This window comes from Tamandua tetradactyla, chromosome 21 (genome assembly GCF_023851605.1).
Source record: "Tamandua tetradactyla isolate mTamTet1 chromosome 21, mTamTet1.pri, whole genome shotgun sequence".
NCBI lineage: Eukaryota > Metazoa > Chordata > Mammalia > Pilosa > Myrmecophagidae > Tamandua > Tamandua tetradactyla.
Window position 1 is genome coordinate 18,500,215 of NC_135347.1, and position 21,964 is coordinate 18,522,178.

Genomic DNA, 21,964 nt, shown 5'->3' on the forward strand with positions numbered 1-21,964 from the left:
AGGCCATTGGATTACTTAAAATTTTATACACACACATATTTTATATGGTGTGTTAGGGTTCTCTAGAGAAACAGAATCAACGGGAACACTCACAAATATAAAATTTATAAAAGTGTCTTACTTGACGGTGGGAACGCAGAGTCCAAAATCTGCAGGGAAGTCTGTGAAGCCAACAATTCTGATGGATGGTCTGGATGAACTCCACAGGTGAGGCTCACCAGCCGAAGCAGGAAAAGAGACTGTCTCTTCTGAATCCTTCTCAAAAGGCTTCCAGTGATTAGATTGAGCATCTCTCATTGCAGAAGACACTCCCCTTGGCTGTTTACAATTGGAATCAGCTATGGATGCAACTGATGTGATCATGATCTAATTCTATGAAATGTCCTCATTGCAACAGACAGGCCAGCACTCGCCCAACCAGACAAACATGTGCCACCATTGGCCAAGTTGACACATGAACCTGACCATGACATATGGGATATGAGTGAATTTTAATGTAAAAAAAAAGTGTTTGGGTTCTACAAAAGCCCTAAACATCCTTGGCATTTTCTTTGTTTTGTTTTGAAACAAAGTAATGGAGAATATCTTATTTTCTTCACTTCCTCTGGTTTTGGTGCTTCCATAAGCACAATCTCTCATCAAGACTAAAGTTGCATAACTTTCTCTAACTTGTTTTCTATTTTGTTTCTAAGTATATTGTCATATTTTGACAGGTTAAGCCTTTCTAGTTAAGGAAAATCAAGAGCTACACAATTTTTTAAAATCATAGTTCTATTAGTTACAATTTTGCTGTGATTTTGTCTAAGGATATTGGCTTTTTCCTAAAAGAGTTGGTTGATACCATATTTAGAACATGAAATATAACATTTACTTTTGGCTAGACATTTTTAATATATGTTGTCTCAGGTACAAAGCACTCTCATTGTGGGAATTACTTCCCATTGTTCAGAGGTCTATGCGAGCACAGCTGACATTTAGAATTTTAGGTTCTTTGTATGCTAAAGTGATAGTTGGAGGACAGCACTGTTTTGAAATTGTAATTTTAACTTAGCATGTAGTAATCAGATATTTTTCTACTATTTTGGTGCTAGCTATTTTTTCAGTCTATTCTGGCAATAATGGCCCTTCTTTAGGGATCACAGTCTTATGTTGCCTGTTTCCCAATGTCTGAAAACATTTGCAATGTGGTTCTCTTAAATATATTCTTTCATATATTTAGTTCAAGACAGGTCTGTTACCAGTTACTACAACATGACTGGAAAAGGAAATTACTAAGTTTTTTTTTTTTCTTAAGTGACTTATTTGGGTGTTAGAGTGATGAAAAATAATCAATATAGGACAGGTATAGAAGAGATTTTATTTAAAAAAGTATAGTGTAGGGTGGTGCAAGTGTGGCTCAGTGGCAGAGTTCTCGCCTGTCATGCCAGAGACCTGGGTTCAATTCCCCGAGCCTGCCCATGCCAAAAAAAAAGTATAGTGTAAAAACAGTTTTAATAGTATCATAATTACCAGTTCCTTTAGGGGTTAACAAATTGCCTTATGAAATCATATGCCCAACCCAATTACAAAATGGGAAAAAGACTTGAACAGACACCTATCAGAAGAGGAAATACAAATGGCCAAAAGGCACATGAAGAGATGCTCAATGTCCCTGGCCATTAGAGAAATGCAAATCAAAACCACAATGAGATATCATCTCACACCCACCAGAATGGCCATTATCAACAAAACAGAAAATGACAAGTGCTGGAGAGGATGCGGAGAAAGAGGCACACTTATCCACTGCTGGTGGGAATGTCAAATGGTGCAACCACTGTGGAAGGCAGTTTGGCGGTTCCTCAAAAAGCTGAATATAGAATTGCCATACGACCCAGCAATACCATTGCTGGGAATCTACTCAAAGGACTTAAGGGCAAAGACACAAACAGACATTTGCACACCAATGTTTATAGCAGCGTTATTTACAATTGCAAAGAGATGGAAACAGCCAAAATGTCCATCAACAGAAGAGTGGCTAAACAAACTGTGGTATATACATACGATGGAATATTATGCAGTTTTAAGACAGGATAAACTTATGAAGCATGTAATAACATGGATGGACCTAGAGAACATTATGCTGAGTGAGTCTAGCCAAAAACTAAAGGACAAATACTGTATGGTCCCATTGATGTGAACCGACATTCGAGAATAAACTTAGAATATGTCATTGGTAACAGAGTCCAGCAGGAGTTAGAAACAGGGTAAGATAATGGGCAATTGGAGCTAAAGGGATACAGACTGTGCAACAGGACTAGATACAAAAACTCAAAAATGGACAGCACAATAATACCTAATTGTAAAGTAATCATGTTAAAACACTGAATGAAGCTGCATCTGAGCTATAGGTTTTTTTTTTTTACTATTGTTATTACTTTTATTTTTTTTTGTCTATATTAACATTCTATATCTTTTTCTGTTGTGTTGCTAGTTCTTCTAAACTGATGCAAATGTACTAAGAAACGATGATCATACATCTATGTGATGATGTTAAGAATTACTGATTGCATATGTAGAATGGTATGATTTCTAAATGTTGGGTTAATTTCTTTTTTTTCTTTTTTTCCGTTAATTAATAAAAAAAAATCATATGGGACTGGTGCTCTTCTGAGTTCTTTACTAATTTTCTTAAAACTTTAATTTTTACAAGTTTTCAGTTTTCTCAATTCTTTCAAACTCTTCTTGTGCCAATTTTAGAAATTTATATTTCCTTAGATTACTATTAATTTCACTGAGGTTTCTAATTTATTAAAAAAACTTACTATTTTAATTTATTCTTTATTATTATGACCTTTTTTAGTCATAATCACCTGTCCTTTGTTTTGTCTTTATTTTCTCTTGGATTAGATGTTGATGTACCTATTTTATCTTGTCCCTAATCCACCCAAATCCAAAAGATCATGTATCAATTTATCAACTGTTTCTTTGCTTTCCAATTTTTATTTTTGGTTTTATATTCATTACCTATTTACATATATTTTATTTTAATATTAATTTATATGTGTATTATTTATATATTTATAAATTTTTCCTGATTTTTTTCTCATTTCTTTGTCTATTGCTTGATTCTGTTTTCTTTATATTTGAGGTTTAATTTATCATACAGTGAAGTACACATAACTGTACAGCTTGATGATTTGTACAGTCTCAGTTCTTAGTGGCTTGTAAGTTTGTTTTTGTTTTTATCAGAGGAGGCAACAATACTGTTTATTTAATATTTACAAAAATAGTTAACATGTTTCCACCTGGAGTTATTTCCTAAATTAAAGTCTGTCTTGAAGAAAGAAACATGAAATACATACTATTTGAGGGGTGTTCTAGTCTGCTAAAGCTGCCAGAATGCAGCACACCAGAGACGGGTCAGATTTTAATAATAGGGGATTTATTTAGTTAAAAATTTATAGTTCTTCAGAGGATAGGCAGTTAACTTTCATCTGAGGTTCTCTGTTACACGGGAAGGCACATGGCTACATCTGCGGGACTTCTCTCCTGGCTTCTGTGTTCCAACAACTTTCCCTGGGGCGATTCCTTTCTGCGTCTCCAAATGTCTGGGCTGAGCTGAGAGTGCTGAGATGAGGTATGCTGAGCTGCGTGGGCTGTGCTGCATTGAGCTCTCTTCTGATCTGTTTTAAGCCTCCAGCTAATTAAATTAAGCATCACTCATTACAGAAGGCACGACCTCAGCCAACTGTAATCAGTCATAGACGAGTTTCACATGCTAGTGATTCAAGTTCACAGCAACAGAACTAGGCACAATCACCTGGCCAAGCTGACACCTGAATCTACCATAACAGGCAATACAAATATTAAAGACACACAGAGGGCTGGGTGCCTGGGGGTTTGAGATACACATATAAAGTGACATCACTGTTAAGAAACCTTACAATAGCAACAGTCCGGGACACAGTGACTTCTTTCCCACCAGATGCCCTGTACCCCACCAGCATCGGAAGCCTCCAATAATCAGCCACTTGCCTTTTTTTTTTTTTTTTAAAGAGCATGCTATTTCAATAATGAATAAAAGAGATGAATATACTTTTTAAATGGATATAAAAAATAAACATTCATTCAACATATTAAAGAAGTGTGTGAACGTTTATTCGAGTTGGAGACTAAAGTTTCTTATCATCTTAGAAACACTTCAAAAAATAGGTCTGTCTTCCTTAAAAATATAATGCTTATTTTTTGGCCAAAGGTGAAAAGCTTTTTTTGCCGGAATTTTCCTATATTCAAGTATGAATTCATTTACTGGATCTATAATTATCACCTCCTATGACATGTGACATTTATGTCATCTTCATAAATTAGCCTAGGGAAAAGTACATGACTTTCTTTGGTTCGCGGTGCCTGACTATCAGTCAAGCCATTGTATTCTATAATAGTGTTTCTCCAAATTTAATGTTCTTCTATGTATCTTTTTAAAATGTAGATTCTGATTCAGTAGGTCTGAGGTAGGACTGAGAGTCTACAGGTCTAGCATGCTCCCCAGGTGACGCCAACGCTGCTAGTCTGTGAACCACACTATCAGTAAAGTTTTATACTATATCCCTCTATCTTTCCAATATATTGTCTTGCTTAATTTGGATAGAGTTTCTGTCATTTGCAAAGATATAATTCTCAATTAAGCCACAACGTATCCTCAATCCTTGGCACAGGCAGTAAGCATTTAATAAATATTTGTTGAATTGAATTAAGGCTTTGAATTTTCCTCGGGGTGTAGAATTTGTCATATTATTGGTTTTGGTATATAGGATTGATTCTAAATTAACTAATTAATTACAATATTCTGCAGTATTTAATGTCTGATTTTTCTCTTTGATCAAAAGTTTGGGGGATGGATTTTTAAAAAATTTTCAAGAACAAGTGGTTGGGATTATTTGCGTATGTGTGTTTTTATTTTGTTTCTCTTATTTGTAGATTTACTGACCCCTAGTCAGAAATTGTGGACATATTATTTCTGCGTTTTGAAAACTTATTGCTTATCTTCCTGACATTCTTTCTTTCATTATGTTAATATTTTTAGTCAGATCACAGTCAGAACTTGGCAGAGAAGCCCTTTCTATATATCTGGTCAAGTCCATTGTATTTCTCTTTCGTAGCTGAATTCTAAAGGAAAAGCTTATTTTCCCATTTTCAAACCATGGGAAGGGAGGACCTGTCTGCTGCCTTATATATTATATTTGCCTCGTGTGTACAATGAATAGAATAATAGTAAATACCTTACAGTTGTTTATCAGGATTAACTGATTTAATATGTGTAAAATGCTTAGCACAATGCCTCAACCGTGGTTTAAGCTCTCACTAATAAAGCCAGATGGTATTATTTTCATTCTTCTGAACCTGCATCTTTGCTTTAATAGCTTTCCAATTTGACAGAGACTGGGTGGTTTTCAATTACCCCAACTTCTTTGTAAGAAAAACACAATAGATGAAGCACAATAGGTAAAGAAACAAAAACCTTGCAGAAACCAGAGAGGAGAAAACAAGATGTTGCATGGTGCGTAAATGTGATGTAATGACCCTCAAAAAAGAAACAAAGAAAAAGAAAAGGCCAAGTTAATTTTTTAAAAACATGTTTTACAGGAGTCTCAGAAAACATGCAGAGCTGCTGAGATACTAATTTTCTACTTTTCTGAAATGTTGTGTGGACTTTCTCCCCACCATTAGAGCCTTCCAGGAAGGGATTTTGATGTCTGGTTTTCCATGCTATATATGCATAGGTGCCTGTCAAAAAGCTGTGAAGTTTTGCAATGTGAGTTTTGTGGCAGTTAAGAGCTCCAGCTTTGGAGTCCAGCATATCCGGGCCAAATCCTAGTTCAACTACTCAATAGTTAAAACCGGCTTTAAGGTAGCCTCAAGTTCCTTATCTACAAAATGCAACCTACTTTAGGGAGTTAAGAGGATTCAGTGAGATTAAGCACCCAGAACTTTATACAAAGCACTATTTCACAATCATCTCAAATTATCATCCCATTTTATATATAAGCAAACATAAATCGCAATTATTGGCCAGTAATAACTAGCAAGTGAATCGAGTTTTAGGGTACACAAAGAAGTTTCCACTGTCATCTCACATGCAACTATCAAAACATATTATTTGCAATTATCCCTTTCATATGTAAACGATGAGGTATGATTAAAAAAAATGGCCAATAACCAGCAGGTACTGTTTGCTGATTATCTCAGTGAAATTAATTTTTTAAATGCATTGAGAATTATTTATTTTGATTGTAAGCCTATCAAAAAGATTACCATGTAGCATTGCATTTTCTTGGTCCTCAATTTACATATCGTGTAAAAAAAATTTGCAAACTTGATTTTTAAAAGTATTCTATCTGCGGAGCATCCTTCAGATGGATGACTTCACAATCCCTGGAAGAAATGTTAACCACTTTCAAACAGATGAAAACCCACTTTGTGAAGTTGCTAAAACAATCTGCCGCGCCCCTTTTCTTTCATGCTCGCGAGGTCGTCCTTTGAACTCTCATACCTAGCACTCGAAAACCTTTTGGCGGAAGACAGAGTCACACTGCGGCAGTAACTTCGTTTACACGCGTTTTACTTCCTAGTAATCTCCATTTTAAGTCAGGCTAGGCGGGAGGCAGAAGGGCCAGACACACTCGACTGTTTTCTTAATTGACTTTGGGTCCTGAGAGGGCCAATGCAGCTCGGTGACACTGGACACCTCACAGCCGAGGCGAATTTGGGCCAGCCTTACCGCTCATTGGCACCATTCACTTTGCCTTTGTGTTCGTATTTCTCCCAATCCGATTACGAACTATTTTGACAAAGCCATTCACAGTGAACCAGGCTTCAGGATACCCGACACTACGCCAAAACCACAGAGAAACACACTCCCAGGGAATCCCCGCCCGGATCCTTCCAACGCACTCCCACGCCAAATCATTCCATTTCCCGGGAACCAATCAGCGCTCCGCACGCTGCTCCGCCAGCCAATCCAAGCAAGCAACATTCCTCCCGCCACGAGCTCCCACTAACCCGCTAGAGGCCGGACCACCACGCCAAGGGGGCGAGGCTGGACGTTCGGCCCGCCCTGTCTGGAAGGGCTTGGTGCCTTCCCATTGGCTGCGACTAGCAGTGGCTTGGAGCCCATTGGTTACAGCGGGCGAAGCTGACTCTGCTCGAGCGTGGCTGTGTTGCAGTGAGTGAAGAGAGAGATTCCCGGGCGGTGTTCGTGAGCTGCCATCACGTCCTCGCTTCACCTCAGGTACCACCGGATGGAGGCGTGGATCCGCGGCGGGGCTGGGGCCGTCTGGAAGGAGGGCGGCGGGGACGTCCCGGCAGCCCTGCTCGTGCGTTTTAGCAGAGCTGCCCCTGGCGGTGGGGATGAGGGAGGCGGTCGTGGAGGTCGGGGGTGGCTGACCCAGGCGTCAGAGTGGGTGCGGACCTCACAGGTGAGACGGAGAACTGAGGCCCAGAGACGAGAGGGAAGTAGCCGGAAGGATCTCAGAGCTTGCACCCGCGCCGCCTCTCTACACGGCTCACCAGCTTAAAGACGACTTTGCGGCCGGCTGGGCCTCAGTTTTCTCATCTCTTCAATGGGGGGAGGGACATTAGAACCCTGCTTCCAAGGCCGTGGTGAAGATTCTTTGAGGTCTTGTTCTGTGAAGGTCACGGGGCTTCCTGGTTCTTAGTAGATGCATAGGACCGCTGGACCCCTCCCTCCACCAGGCTTTGACTGATTCGAGGATTAAAGCTAACATTTTCCGAGTATTTACTGTCTTTCAAGCTCTGTTCTAAGCTCTCCACATGTATTAGGTCATGTAATTCCTCCAGAAATTAATGTTGTCGTGATCCCTGTTTTACAGTTGAGAAATAAACCTGAGGCTTTCGGGTTAGGGAGCCCAGACAAAATTCGACAAATTCAACGTGGTTTTCTTTTCCAACCTGTGATCAGCTTCCAACTTTTTACAAGATCTTTAAGCTCTGGAGTACAATGCCCTAGGTTGAAATTCCGGCTTCAGTACTTATCAGCTGTGTTATCTTGGACAAAAGACTTATGCTCCCAGCTACATATTTCGACCACCTCTGTCAATTAGAATAATAATTGGATGAATTCTTAAGGTTATTTATAAGGATTAAATGAAATAATACATGAAAAGTGTCCAGGAGGTCCAGCCACATAGTAATTTCTCAATAAATGTTATTACGTTTAATAAAGTATTGAAACTTTAATGGCTTGAACTCAAACTTAAAGCTGTTGTATCATTAGAATTTAAATGTTGCCTTAAGTAACTCAATGTTGTTGTAAAGCTGTGCCCTAAAATAAGTCGAAAAAACCCTTGAAACAGGGTGATTAGTCACATTGCAGAAATATGCTTCGCTGTTATATTCTTTTAAATAGTGAGCTCTTACTATCAGTTTAAAAAATGAGAAGCTCCTGTACTTAACTGGGTCAGTAAAGTTAAGTTACCAGTTGAAGGTTAATTGGAAATCAAGCATAAATTGTAAATTTTAAAAATTTTTTATTTTATTATTATTTTTTTAATAAATTGAAATTTTTGTATTAGGAAATTTGATTTGATTTAAGAGGCTTTGGTTTGCACATCTTGGGGAAAATCTGTGACATGTTAAATGTAAGCTATTCACATAAATGAAAACAGTATCAATTGGGTAAAGAAGATTAAACAATTCTGATACTTGGGCTTCTTTAACAAGTGAATTCTGACTTAGTCCTACTATGTAAGTACAAATAGATTTTTTTGGCATTCGCTTTTTATTAGAGGTTAGATTGTTGATTACATTCTGTATTTAAAATAAAGCTTATGACCATTTTATTCTGCTATATATTTGAGAATAATTGAAATTGGACTGGTCAGAGAGTATAGTGCTGATAGATGGCCCAAGCCATTTTTTTTTTAACGTGCGAAGATTTCCCTCTCTGACAACAGTTGCTATAACCACCAGTGAGCATTTCAAAAAACATAAACGAAAGGTTAAGAAAAAAATGGTGGTGATTATTTAGCACTTGGCTATAGGACTGATGAGAATATAACCTTTTATGTGGAGCTGTTAGATTCTTATAAGTTTAAGTAGTGCCTGTGCTCCCTGGACGGTGGTAGAGATGGAGAATTTCCTGATATAAGGTCAAGAAAAGGAATAAAAGACTGAATTTATAAGAAGAAGTTCAGAGTGTATGTAAAACATTATCCTGATATGCTCCACAGATAGAGATTGCAGTCAGGCAAAGTTTGTGTTTTTCTTTCAATTAAATATTAAATGCCCTATTACGTTAGAACAGAGCTGAGACCTTGACACCCCATTCCCACCCTCTCCCTTGGTTCTGGAATATATTGCCAGAGGTGCTCTCATGCATGCATGCACAAGTACAGGTAGCAGTTTATTCTCTTTTGAACCCAGTCTTGACTTAAAAAATCCATGCAAGAATTAACTGCCTGCTTACATATTTTGTTGTACTAAAAGAGATTTCAGATTTATTCTTAGTTCCCTTCCTTTCCTATCTCCCACTCCACCATCCTTTAAGAGGCTCATTAGTAGCAGTTTTTAATGCTTTCATTTTTGTTGTTGTAACTGTTCAAAGTTTATCTGAAAGTAAACTTAGAGAGCAAAAACTGGGTCATACCCATTTCTATAGTTCAAATATCTAGTATATACTAGATGCTTAGTAAATATTTAGTAGTGAACCTCCTTTAGAAATTGTTGTGTTTCCTTATGGTAATGTGAGTTTTAGTCACTGCATAAGCTGAAGGATGACTGGTGTAAATGGGCATGACTAGATATCTTGAGGTCTTTGATAAGTGAGAATAGTAGCTTGCTGTCACACATTTTACCCTTTCCATTTCACTGAGTTCCTACTGTATGCTAGTCATAAGGAAGTACAGCATTGAACAACCCACGTTCCTTACTCCAGAAGATCTTATAGTTAGTCGCAGAAGATAACAAATGAAAATTTGTGCCGAGTTGTGGGGAGAAAACATTAGAGGGGAACCATCTAGTCAAAAGTTACCACCCACAATTGTGTGGGTCACATCTCTATTTAATTGGAAGCAATCAAACAGATCCCACAAGCAATACTAAATGAAGACTAAAGGACATGATTTTTCTGGGGTACAAGACAGTTTCAAACTGGCACAAATAGTGACTGAAAAAGGCCACATTAAGGACAGGATGTTTAAGCTGAAATTGGTATTGTAAATTGTTATTAGTCATGCAGAGATTTGGGATCTATCAGTCCAAGCAGAGGAATAACAAGTACAAAGGCCCAAAGTCAAGGTAAATCTTGGCATAGCTGAGGACAGAAAGAGAACCATTGTGGGTAAGACACTGTAGACAGTGTGGTATAAAGGATAGGTGAGAGGAATTGAGGGTGACTTGAGGCTTTTAACTTGAGCAGATGGGTTCAATTACAATTTTAATGGTCTATTATTAATATTAAGAAGACTAAGGTAAATTGGGAGGAGCAAGAGGAGACAAGAGGTACCTCTTAGGCATGAATTCTAGGTAGGCCTTTGAATCTGGGACTTTGGAACTCATTTGAGAGTTTGGGATGGAGCTAAATATTTGAGAGTTGGCAGAATTTAGATTAGAGATGAGATCCCTAAGAAAGAATGCAGACAGTGTGGGCCTGGGACTGAGCCCTGAAGCATTTCAACATCTGGATATTGAGCAGAAAAAGCGGTACCAGCAAAGGAGACTGAGGAGGAAAGGATTAGTAAGTAGGAAGAAAATGAACTAAGTGATACAGTTGTCAATAGAAACCCATAGTTAAGTATTTGTTGATTGTGAAAAATGCTGCTGACACGCCAAATAAGATGAGGATGGAAAAGTGGTTGGGGGATTTAATAAAAATGGAGGTTATTATGACCTTATCAAGAACTGTTTCAGTGGATTGGTGAGCTCCAATAGCTTGATGGAAATATGTTAAAGTAAGAATAAGAGGTGTGATATATAGTAATTGTATAGAGTAGATCTATTTTTTTTTTTTAAATCTGGCTACCCTGACGGTGATGTGTGGAAAGACCCAGGTGGAGAATCCAGAGAGGAGAAGGAGAGTGAAGAAAAGAAGAGAACCTGAGAAATCTCAGTTGTTTCTAGCCTTCAGTTTTTCCCAGCCCTAGATGCTAGGAATCTATCTCGAAGAAGCCTTTTTGAGATAACCCCAGCCACCATCCAATAAGTAAACATTTTTGAAAGGCCTTGAGCTAAGCTTGCCTAGCTCAGACTCATGAACAAAATAAATGATTGTTGTCATAGGTTTAAGCCACTGTTTTATGGTGATTGTGTAAACATGTAACTCACTAAAAACAAAAATAAATAAATAAAACAGGAAACTTAGTTGGTGCTTTCTAATCAAATATCTGAATTAGTAATTAAAACCAAAATAGATTTACTCTAGGGTGGTGCGATGGTGGCTCAGCAGGTAAGAGTTCTTGCCTGCCATGCTGGAGACCCGGATTCAATTCCTGGTGCCTGCCCGTACAAAAAAAAACCAAAAAAAACCAAAAACCATTGCATCACAGATCCCTAATTATATCTTATATTGAAGTCCTCTTTCAAGATTGGTAATTATTTCCCTTTTAAATTATTGTTGAACAGTAGGATATCTTTGGAATTAATAATGATATATTACTTTGCTTCTTTATATGTTAAAATTGTTGACTTTATCAAGTGAAATAAGATATTGAAAACAGTAGAGTTCTTCCAAATTTTTGAAAATTTCAGAATTCTGTAGCCCTATCCATAAAGGTGTGTATGAAAAGATTTTCTAGTTGTAGTTATCTTTGTTTGCTAGAATGAACTCCAAGTCTGTTAGAAGGTAAAATAAAACTTTTAAATGACTGGAGCTCTTAGTACTTCTTAAAGAGTTTATATGCCTTGTCTCTTATCTTTGGATACGGCAATGTGGTGTTTTCTTTGTTATCTGCATTTTTATAACTTATCTCTTTCTATTTGATTCTAATGAAGAGAAATAGGATTGCATTTTTATTTTTTGTGTAAGTGATTTTAATAACAGCCAAAGTGTGTGATTCTCATTCCTGGTTGTGTTTTATTTATCTTGGGAGCTTTAAGGAAAAAACCTATGCCTGGGTTTTACTCTCAGAGATTCTAGTTAGTTGATTTGAGGTGGGGCCAAGCATAGGTACCTTTTACAGCTCCCCAGGTGATTCTGATGTGAAGCCAGATTTGAGACCCATTGCATCAAACTGTGGTAAATTCTGATGCTAATCTTGATCTCTATAACAGGAAAAAAAAATGGAAAGTCTGCCTGATGCTGCTGCTTTTGCGACTAAACTTAGAAACACTCTCATCCAGTACCATAGCATTGAAGATGATAAATGGCGAGTTGCTAAGAAAGTGGTAAATTAATTAAATTACTTATATTTGGGAAATAGCCATTTATATAGGGAATTGATAAATGATTTTTAAAATGGTATGAAAAAATATGAATAAGAAACCATGCTTTGAATAGATCTCTAGTTGATATTGTGCTAAAAGATTTGGTGATTTAACATCTCACAGAGGAAGAAACCTGCACCATTTTCATTAGTTCTTTAGATCTTAGACATGAGAATAGACTTGTTGCAACAAAAGCCTAAAGAATAGGCTTTTAAGTCAAATCTTAACTTCTAGTTAAGTGTTCTAGCTGTTCTGATATTCAGAATTATTTGTAAAATGATCAGGAAAAGATACCAAGACTAGTTATGAAGGGCTGGTTCATATTCCAGCAGTGGGAATTGAACCTACTACATAAACAGAAGTATGACACACTTTAAGTAGTTTGCTTAGGGAAGTAGCAGTTGTATTTGTATAGCTCGCATTTAGAATATGGGGTTGGAAGATCCTGAGTCCCAAGGGTTTTTGAATGCTAATCTAAGGAATTCAGTCCTCTACCCAACCCCATCTCTACCCTTAGGTCACCAAAGAATTTTGTTTTACTCTAATAACATTGTGAAAGATGGAAATGACAACAAGAGAGTTTAGTGAGAGGTTTTACCTTGTGGGGTCCATGGTCTGTCATTATAGATGTGAATTATTTAATTTTTAAAAAGGTATGAGCAAGTTTAGAATGAAATATTGAGTGATCCTTATGTCATAGTCTGAGTGTCAGTAATGCTAGATAGGGAAGATTGTAATGAGATAAATAATAATAGCCAATAAGATAGTGCCATCACTAATTTTTTACTGTATTTGAGACTCATTAAGCTATGGAAAATCGTATGTTAAAGTCTGTAATTTAGGTAAAATGTGAAGAACTTTAGAATAAAGAACAAATTCAAATATGTATCATTTGATGGTATAAATACCTTTATATGTCTGTGAAAATTTACCTATTTTGTTTTAATACAAAACAAGTGCTCTCAACTTACAGAATTGTCAGTTTTGTGTCCAAGGTCTCGTCTATGTAATTGTCACCATGTACTGTTTTTATTTTTCTAGAAAGATGTAACAGTCTGGAAAAAACCTTCAGAAGAATTTAGTGGATATCTGTAAGTTAATTCTTGTAGTTTTACATAGCTTTTAGACATGGCTAAACTTCACTGTCTGTGCCCTTATAGGCTAAATTATTGATGAGAGGGTCATAAGTAATGATACCAAATAAATGATAAAATCTGATTTCTTGGCATGATATACAAGACCCTTCTAATGTTTTCCTACATTTATTCAGTATTTTAGCATTCTTTATTCTAAGAATTTATCTTAAAGAATTCATCAGAAAGATAATAGTGATTTAAGTACTCACCTGTTCCATCACAGCATTATTTATATTAAAAAGTGTAAATAGCCTGAATATTTAACAAGTAGAAGTATGATTAAATTACGAAACATGATTTACAGCCTTTAAAAATCATATTTTCAAAGATTATTAATATAATAACAATAAGTAAATTGTTAGTATTTACTTGATTACTAGTGAAGTTGAACATCTTTGCTGAATTTATTGGCTTTTTATGTTTCCTTTTCAGTATCTTAGCACACCTTTTGCCCATTTTTTCTTTGGACTGTTTATCTTTTTATCATGGGTTTGTGAAAAGTATTCATGTATATTCTAAAATAATTTGTCTGTTTTATGTGTTGCACATATCTTTTCCCAGTCTGTGGCTTGTTTTTAAACAGTTTTGCTTATTTTGTCATTTATGGTATATGTTTTAAATGTTAATAAATCTTTTGTAGCATATATAGTTTGTCTTTATACATTCAGGAAATCTGCTGAGGTCACAAAGATGGTCTCATTTCTTTCTTGAAAGTGTTAAAATTTTACATTTTATGTAGAGGTCTTTAATCTATTTAGAATTTGTGTTTTTAGTACTATGAATCAGAGATCTAATTTTTATCTTTTCCATAAGAATAACTGTTGAATCTAAGTACCATTTATGGGGTAGTATATCCTTTCCCCACTGATTTGTAATGCCACCCCAGAAATATGTCAAGTTCTTCTGTTTTCATGAATCAAGTCCTAGTATTCTATTCCATTACACCACTTTTCTGTTCCTAATAAAGAGTTTTTAAAAGTCAGGGTAAAAATATGTTTATGCTAATAACATGTTAGAGAATAACCGAGGAAAGAGTAATACAAAATAAATGGAAGCCCTGCAGTGTTCTATAGACTGTTTTTGAGTATACCATAATATAAAGGGATTTTCTTAGGTTCATGACATTTAATATAACCTTCATTTCTCTCATTAAATTTGATGATGAAAGGTATATTTGAAAAAATGATTGTTAGAACTTAATTTATCAGAAAGGTTTTGGGGATTTACTCCCTTTAAAATAACTCTTCAGTTACTTTTATTCCTTCTAAGTTAGCTCTGAACTTGTGAAAATATGCTGGAATTTTTATTCTAATAGCATTTGACTTTAATTATGTTTCTCCAGCTACAAAGCCCAAGGTGTTATAGATGATATTGTCAATAGTATAATAGACCATATACGCCCAGGACCCTGTCGCTTGGATTGGGATAGCTTAATGACTTCAATGGATATTTTGGAGCACTTTGAGGAGGTATCTGTTTAGAAACATCGTTTCAAACTTTGTGTTGTGTACGTGTGTTTGTGTGTGTGTGTGTATGTAAGAGAGAGAACGTGTATACACTTGTATTCATTGTATTCCTTGTTTTGAGAATAAGTAGTCATGGGAAAGATCTCACAGGGGAATCCTGTGCTGCCTTTTAAAAAGCTCAAGTTTCTTTCTATTAATTAATGAGTGTTAGAATCAAGTTTGTTTTCCACAGTAGCTCTACCCTTACTGCTTAAGAGCATCTTTAAATGTTAAACTTTTGTTGAAATTCTGAAATCTGAAATTCTAAACTCCATCATATTAGGTTTCTAGGTAAATGTACGTAGATGTTTCCATTAGTATTAAACCAACATCAAAGACCAAGGATAAAAATGCCACTTTAGGCATTAGAGAATTAAGTAACCAAAGTGCCTTGCCCTCTTTTTCTCTGTTTCCTAATTTATGTCTTGCCATGTTTGATTTTCTTCATTAAAATGTTTATTCAAAGTTGTAGTGGTCTTATCTTAAACACTCTAAACCAGTGTATACCACCTACTTATCCCACCTGTGAGATATATACAATACAAGTCAACTGTATATATTAGAGATTTGGATACTGAATAACTTGCTTCTCTGCATTTGATTATTTATCTTCTTCATGTCCATACAGTAGCAGTGAGATTTAGAATAGAGTTCTAAACCTGTCAGAATTACTATATAAGGATTATTATTAATAATATATATAAAACACTTTGCATGAGAATTAGGTTTTTACTGAGATCATGTTATGATATGTGAAATCGTAACGGCTGTCTTCCCCATCCTCTCTTCCAGAATTGTTGTGTGATGCGTTACACCACATCTGGTCAGCTTTTCAATATAATCTCCCCAAGAGAGTTTGTTGATTTCTCCTATACTGTGGACTATAAAGAAGGACTTTTATCCTGTGGTAATAATCTGAAAATCTTGTACTTTCTTTCAGTTTGATTTAAATATTTGAGTTTTCTTAGCTGAGTTTTTTCCATGTGAGATCTATTTTCAACCTCATTGTTAGTTTGTATCACTAAGATTTGTTTGCAAATGTAGATGCTGGAAAGTAAAATAAAATGATCAAGAAGGGTTGTGAAATCTTTCTGATACGTTTTTGGTCCCAGTTACATGGTATCCGCCAGGTCACTGCTAACAAAGATGGATCATTTGACTGCCCCCAAGACAGGCTCGGGTAAATGGATTTTCTTCTAAGCTATTCTTAGAAAACAACTTTTTACTCGCAGACATGAGGAAAATAGAATTCGTTTATTATTGAGTATTTTTCCTTATTTAAGCTATGTAGTATTTTTCTTTTAAGGTTAAAAATGTGATGATTGAAAGGCTCCTATTTTCTAAAACATTCCTATAGATAAATTAATATTTTTTAATGTATATTAAATATTTGAGGCATCTACTTGATTGTTATTAACCAGCTCATACCAAAAGTGGAAAAGATGATACCTGTAGGGATTAGTGGTGGTACTATAGATTTAATCATTGGCACCTTGAGGCCTGGCTGCAACAGCCAAGAGTTAGGGTTTCCAAGGAGTTGCCAAGATGATATGATGTCATCTACTCTGGAGGGATTAGAACTTTCCCCATTACCTGTCTTCCAGCCCCCCATCAGAATTCTACTTGGTAATTATTTTTCATTCTGCCTCTCTTGGGGTTTAATTTTCTTCTAAATGGATAAGAAGAAAAATATTTAAACAAGAAGTCTGGTGATTTTTAAAGAGTTTTAGGCAAATGTCAATCATTGCTGTTAATGGTGTTATTTTGCAATTGCCTTATAGGGATAAGTCTGGACTGGAATGAAAAGAGACCAGAATTTGTTCGTGGATATAATCATCCTTGTGGTTGGTTCTGTGTTCCACTGAAAGACAATCCAAACCAGAGTCTCTTGACAGGCTATATACAGACAGATCTGCGTGGAATGATTCCTCAATCTGCAGTAGATACAGCCATGGCGGGCACTTTAATCAGCTTCTACGGTGATTTGCGAAAAGCCTTACGGAAGTCATAATGTGTGCAAACCTGTGGTACCGTGGTCCCCTGAACTTTCCTTTCTTTTGCTTAGGCTGTAGAAACACTTGAGATGTTTTTGGTTTAATATTGCAATATTTTATTTGTTTTCCTAAAATAAATAGTTATCTAAGAGAGGGCATTTCAAATTTTTTGAATAGTTATTTGCACATTGTTTTGTATGGCAGTGTGCCTAGGAATGGAGGCTATGCACTGAAATCTACAAAGGAGTGGATATAGTCTTCTGATCCAAGCTCTTAAGAAATTGAGTAGTGCCTCAGTATGAATATTTTAGTTGCTTGGAAATACAGAGAAAGCACAAACTTTATGCTGTTCGATTAATGTCATTTATTTTAGAGCTTTATGAATATTTTACAACACTGTAATTTTTTTTAAAATTAGATATAAATACTTTACTTTTGGTGTGCACTGTAAGTCTGGCAGTAGTTTGGAGAAAAGAAAAAAGGCCTTTTTTTATAATGAAGAACTTCGTTGCTGATTGGCTTATACTACTTGAAGTATTGAAAAACCAGAAATAGAAAAAAAATTGTCATAATAACAAGTATACTTCAAATGCAACTCAGTTTTGCTATCTAGATAGCATTGTTTTGTGGACATCTTGAAAAATACATTTGTATAATTATGTACATTTATTTTGAGAATCTTAAAAACAGTTGTGCATGAATATGGCAGTACAAAAAAGTGTGAAAATATGTGCTGGAGACATCATATTGAATTGGGCAGTAGTCTATGTTCTTTGAAATGGCTAGTGGTATCACGTAATCACTAATAGAGGTCATCTCTTCAGAAAGTCAAATTCAATGAATGTTTTGTGCATGTTTCAGTTTGAAAGGTATCAGCTCTTCAAGCATTACACGTTGCATCAGAAACATTCACAGTAGTAATGGAACTTTGGTCTGGAACTATAACAGATGTATTCTTATATTTATCCAAATGCCTAAACTCATTTAATAACAACTTGGGTTTGATTCTGTGGCTGCTTTAGACTCTTAAATGAATTTACCTAATTCTTTGTCTGTTGAACTATCCACTAGTTGACTTTGTGGTTTTTTGTTATTGTTGTTTTTTGTATGCTGTATGACGTGGGTCACATTTCATTCTTTTTCAATGTGAGTATCCCGTTATTGCAGCACCATTTGTTGAGTTTTTGTTTGTTTGTTTGGGGGGAAGTGCATGGGCTAGTTAACTTCTAAAATGAGAACTTGAGCAACTCAGTGTGTCTGTCCAAGTCTTGTATGTATTTTATGTATTTTGTGTGCAGAAACATATTTTAGTATGTTAAAGTGATTTTCAGTGTTGAGTATCAGGTTTTTTTTTTGTTTGTTTGTTTTTGATTACTAAGGAGTGAAGTGAGCCATTGAGCCCTAGAAATACTTATGTGCTTGACAGGCACAAAAAGCCCAAAAATATATTGTGGTTCAAATGCACGAAGACTTGATCTGTGTTTTAGTTTTATTGTGTTTTCCTGAATGTAAAGGAAGAATAAGTTATAGCTCTTCAGATTCATTTTGACAAATAGGCAGAGTAGAATTGTTGTTTTTGTTTTTACTTGTTTATTTGCCACTGGAGAGGATGATGTTCAAAACATAAAAGGTGACAGCACCATAGTATCTGTGATGAATAATCTCATTGTTTTTAGATGGAAAAGTAATTTGTTTCCAGATCTGGCAAAAATGATGCATACATGATCCTATATTAACTTGAAACTTATTACTCACCAATGTCTTTTTCTAAATGGACCGTAACTTTTAAGTTGCTGGAACTCCATGCCATTTTTTTCTTGTACAATAGGAAAAGAAAACTGAATATTTTAATTTTCAGTTTCCCATGGAAATTGTTAAATATTAGTTTTGTCTTACTGATTTTCTTTCATTTGCTTTTATGATTATAGAGTAGGTAGTCTCTTATATTCCTGTCTAGAATGATGACTACCAGCCGCTGCCCAATTAATTATAGGGTACCCATCTTGGGTGAGGGATTTGCAACAAGATTGCTCATTACACTAAGGGCTGTTACTCCCTGTGTTGGGTGTCCTAAACGGCAAATAAAGTGCCCACCTTCAGCTACTCAAGTATTCTATCCTTATCAGCTCATACTTCCAATAAGTAAAGTGCCTACCTTCAACTACTCTAGTATTCTATCCCGATCAACTCTGTCCTTATCAACTCTTACTTCCAATAAGTAATTACATAATCCACTGTTGAATGTGGATCCACTGCAGATAAAACGACCCTTGTGGGAAAATTTTCTTTGCAATATTGAATCATGATGGATTGAAAAGTTATATTTGAAATATCTAAAGTGTACTTGCAGCTTCCAGGTGACACTTCAGATCTGCTGGGCTCTAGCCTTGCAGTTTTTCTTTTCTTAAACACTTTTATTGAAGTATAATTTGTGTACTATAAGATTTACTTATTTTAAGTGTATATCATTCAGTGATTTTTTTTCCCAATGCATTTATCAAGTTGTGCAACCATTGCCACAATCTAGTTTTAGAATATTTCCATCACCTCAAAAGTTCCCTTTTGCCTTTTGCAGACTCACAACTTAACAAACTTTAGCACAATTACCAGTATATATTAGATGATGAAACATGACTAGATTTTTTTTTTTATTGTGTTTTTAAGAATAGAGGTGTGTTTGATTTTTAATCTCAGGAACCTTTTGGTAATGTCTTAAAAATGTTCTCTCAAATACCATAAAAATAATCATATAAAAATTTATGTGTTTTAGGATTGTTATTAACATATAATTGAGTTTGTTGCTTCTTTAGTAGTGCTATAGGATACAAAAATATGAACTATGTATCTTTTAAAATTCTCTAGCAGCCATATTGAAAAATAAACAGGTCAAGTAAGTTTTAATATATTTTATTTACTGCAATATATCCAAAATATTATCATTTCAACATGTAATCAATGTTAAAAAATTATTGAAATAGTTTACATTCTTTTGTATTAATTCTTTGAAGTCTGGTATATATTTTATCAATATAGACTGGTCCCATTGTAAGTGCTCATTAGCCACATGAAGCCAGCTGCTACTACACTGAACAGCATAGTTCTATGGATATGTATTTTGCTGTAATATAAAGTAGACTATTTCATGGAATTATGCTCTTAAGTAGAAATCTTTTCTTGTCTTTGGAGCCTTCGATGTTGCTAAGTGATACTTTTGAACTTTAGAAATAAATTACTAGTATGTCAATAAAAATTATAGACAAAAATATTTCTCTTAAGAAATAATCAACTTTTGATTATGGAAGTTGCTGAAATGACATTATTATCTTCCTTGTATGTGGTTTGATCATTTCTTACAGCTAGTTCGTATTAGAAACGTGTATAGGAAATACCTGGCATAGTATATTATAGTACATGGTCCCTACTTTCTTTTTTTTTTTTTTAAAGGAAAATAATGCAAACGTTATCATAAGTGATACTTTTGCTTAATATATTAGTTCTTTTTGATTAACTTTTAATTAACCCTTGGAAGTTAACATGATACTCAGCAAAAATAATTATGAAAATTTAGTGTTCTTCAGTTATTCATGTAAAAACTGCTAGAGTTTCAAGAGATTGTAAATGTTAAAAAACTCTTTTTCAGTGTTCATTGAGGTTGGATACCTTTGAAATTGGAGGTTTTTTTGTGTAAAGGTATTTCCCAAGTAGTAAACTTTTCTTTCTTTTCCTTCCTTCCTACTTCACCTCTCCCTCCCTCTCATGTCTCTTCAAACCAAAGGAAATTTTATCACCACTCAGGTTGAATTTAAGTCACATCTCAAGATAGAAACTCCGTAATTGAGGTAGCCCCTGGAGAAGATAGGAAAATGTTCTACAATTTAAGCCTCTAATTGTCTATTCAGCTTTGAAGTCTGGGTAATTCCTTTTAATAGATAAAATCTTTAACTCTTTCTCAAAAGCACAGAAATCATCCTTAGAATCAATTGTTAAAATCCAATTTCCTTTCCTTAAATGGATAGTGTGGCTATCCTAACCCTATAAATAAATTCACTGAACCCAGAGAGGGTGAGTGACTTGACTAGGTTTCCATCAGAACCCGTGTCTTATTGACTCCTTTTCAGCTTCTGGAAGTGGGGATGGTAAGACCTGAGCATAGAAGCATTAGATTAATTCCAGAGCACAGAGTTGAAATGATAATTTCTTCATTCGTTTTGTTGTTTTCAAAGATTTTATGTGTAGAGTTAAATAAAAGTTCATTTCTTGTAATTAAATAAAAGCTGTACTTTATCGATTTTAAAAAGCTATATTTTATTTTTAAGAAGTTTATAATTGTTTTATGAACCAACATGTAAAACTAGAATATTTGTAAAACTAATAGCATGTATTAATATAAATACAATGTGTATTTATTTTGAGATTTCCATGAAATATATCAGAATTCAAGTTTTCTATGTACTTATTATTGATCACTGATATTTCTGTATATGTTGCTTTACTATTAAATACTGATTAAATACTTTTATATATCTGAACTGAAAGTATGTAATTTAACTTCCTGAATTCTTACAAAAGAAAAGTGTAAACCTGGAAAACAAAGCACATACTAGTCTGCAAGAGTCTCATGTAGTACTAGCTACAATAACGCTCTTCTGAATTTGCTGTTATATATGCAGGGCATTGAATGCATCCTGCCCTTACTATAGTAACAAATGAACAGGCTTTAGGGTATACATGTTTACATAATTGTATTAACTTGATTAATACTGGAAGTAATTAGTGACACCTTTGGTTGGTTATGAGAAAGCAATTAGGGATGCTATAGGCTACAAGTAATAGGAAATAGAACTATTATGTGATTTGAACAAATAGTTAATTTTCTCATTAAACAGAAAGTCTAGGTATAAGTAATTATTAG

At 35.1% G+C, this 21,964-nt stretch overlaps 1 protein-coding gene across 1 annotated transcript; it reads left to right on the forward strand.

Annotated features, from left to right (window-relative positions):
* The first annotated feature begins 7,168 nt into the window (after window positions 1-7,168).
* On the forward strand, window positions 7,169-21,901 carry STARD4 (StAR related lipid transfer domain containing 4). The gene is made up of 6 exons (XM_077138993.1): window positions 7,169-7,267; window positions 12,265-12,378; window positions 13,459-13,508; window positions 14,896-15,022; window positions 15,851-15,965; window positions 16,840-21,901. The coding sequence occupies exons 2-6, from the start codon at window positions 12,274-12,276 to the stop codon at window positions 17,067-17,069; spliced, it is 627 nt and encodes a 208-aa protein (XP_076995108.1). The 5' UTR covers window positions 7,169-7,267; window positions 12,265-12,273; the 3' UTR covers window positions 17,070-21,901.
* The last annotated feature ends 63 nt before the right edge of the window (window positions 21,902-21,964 follow it).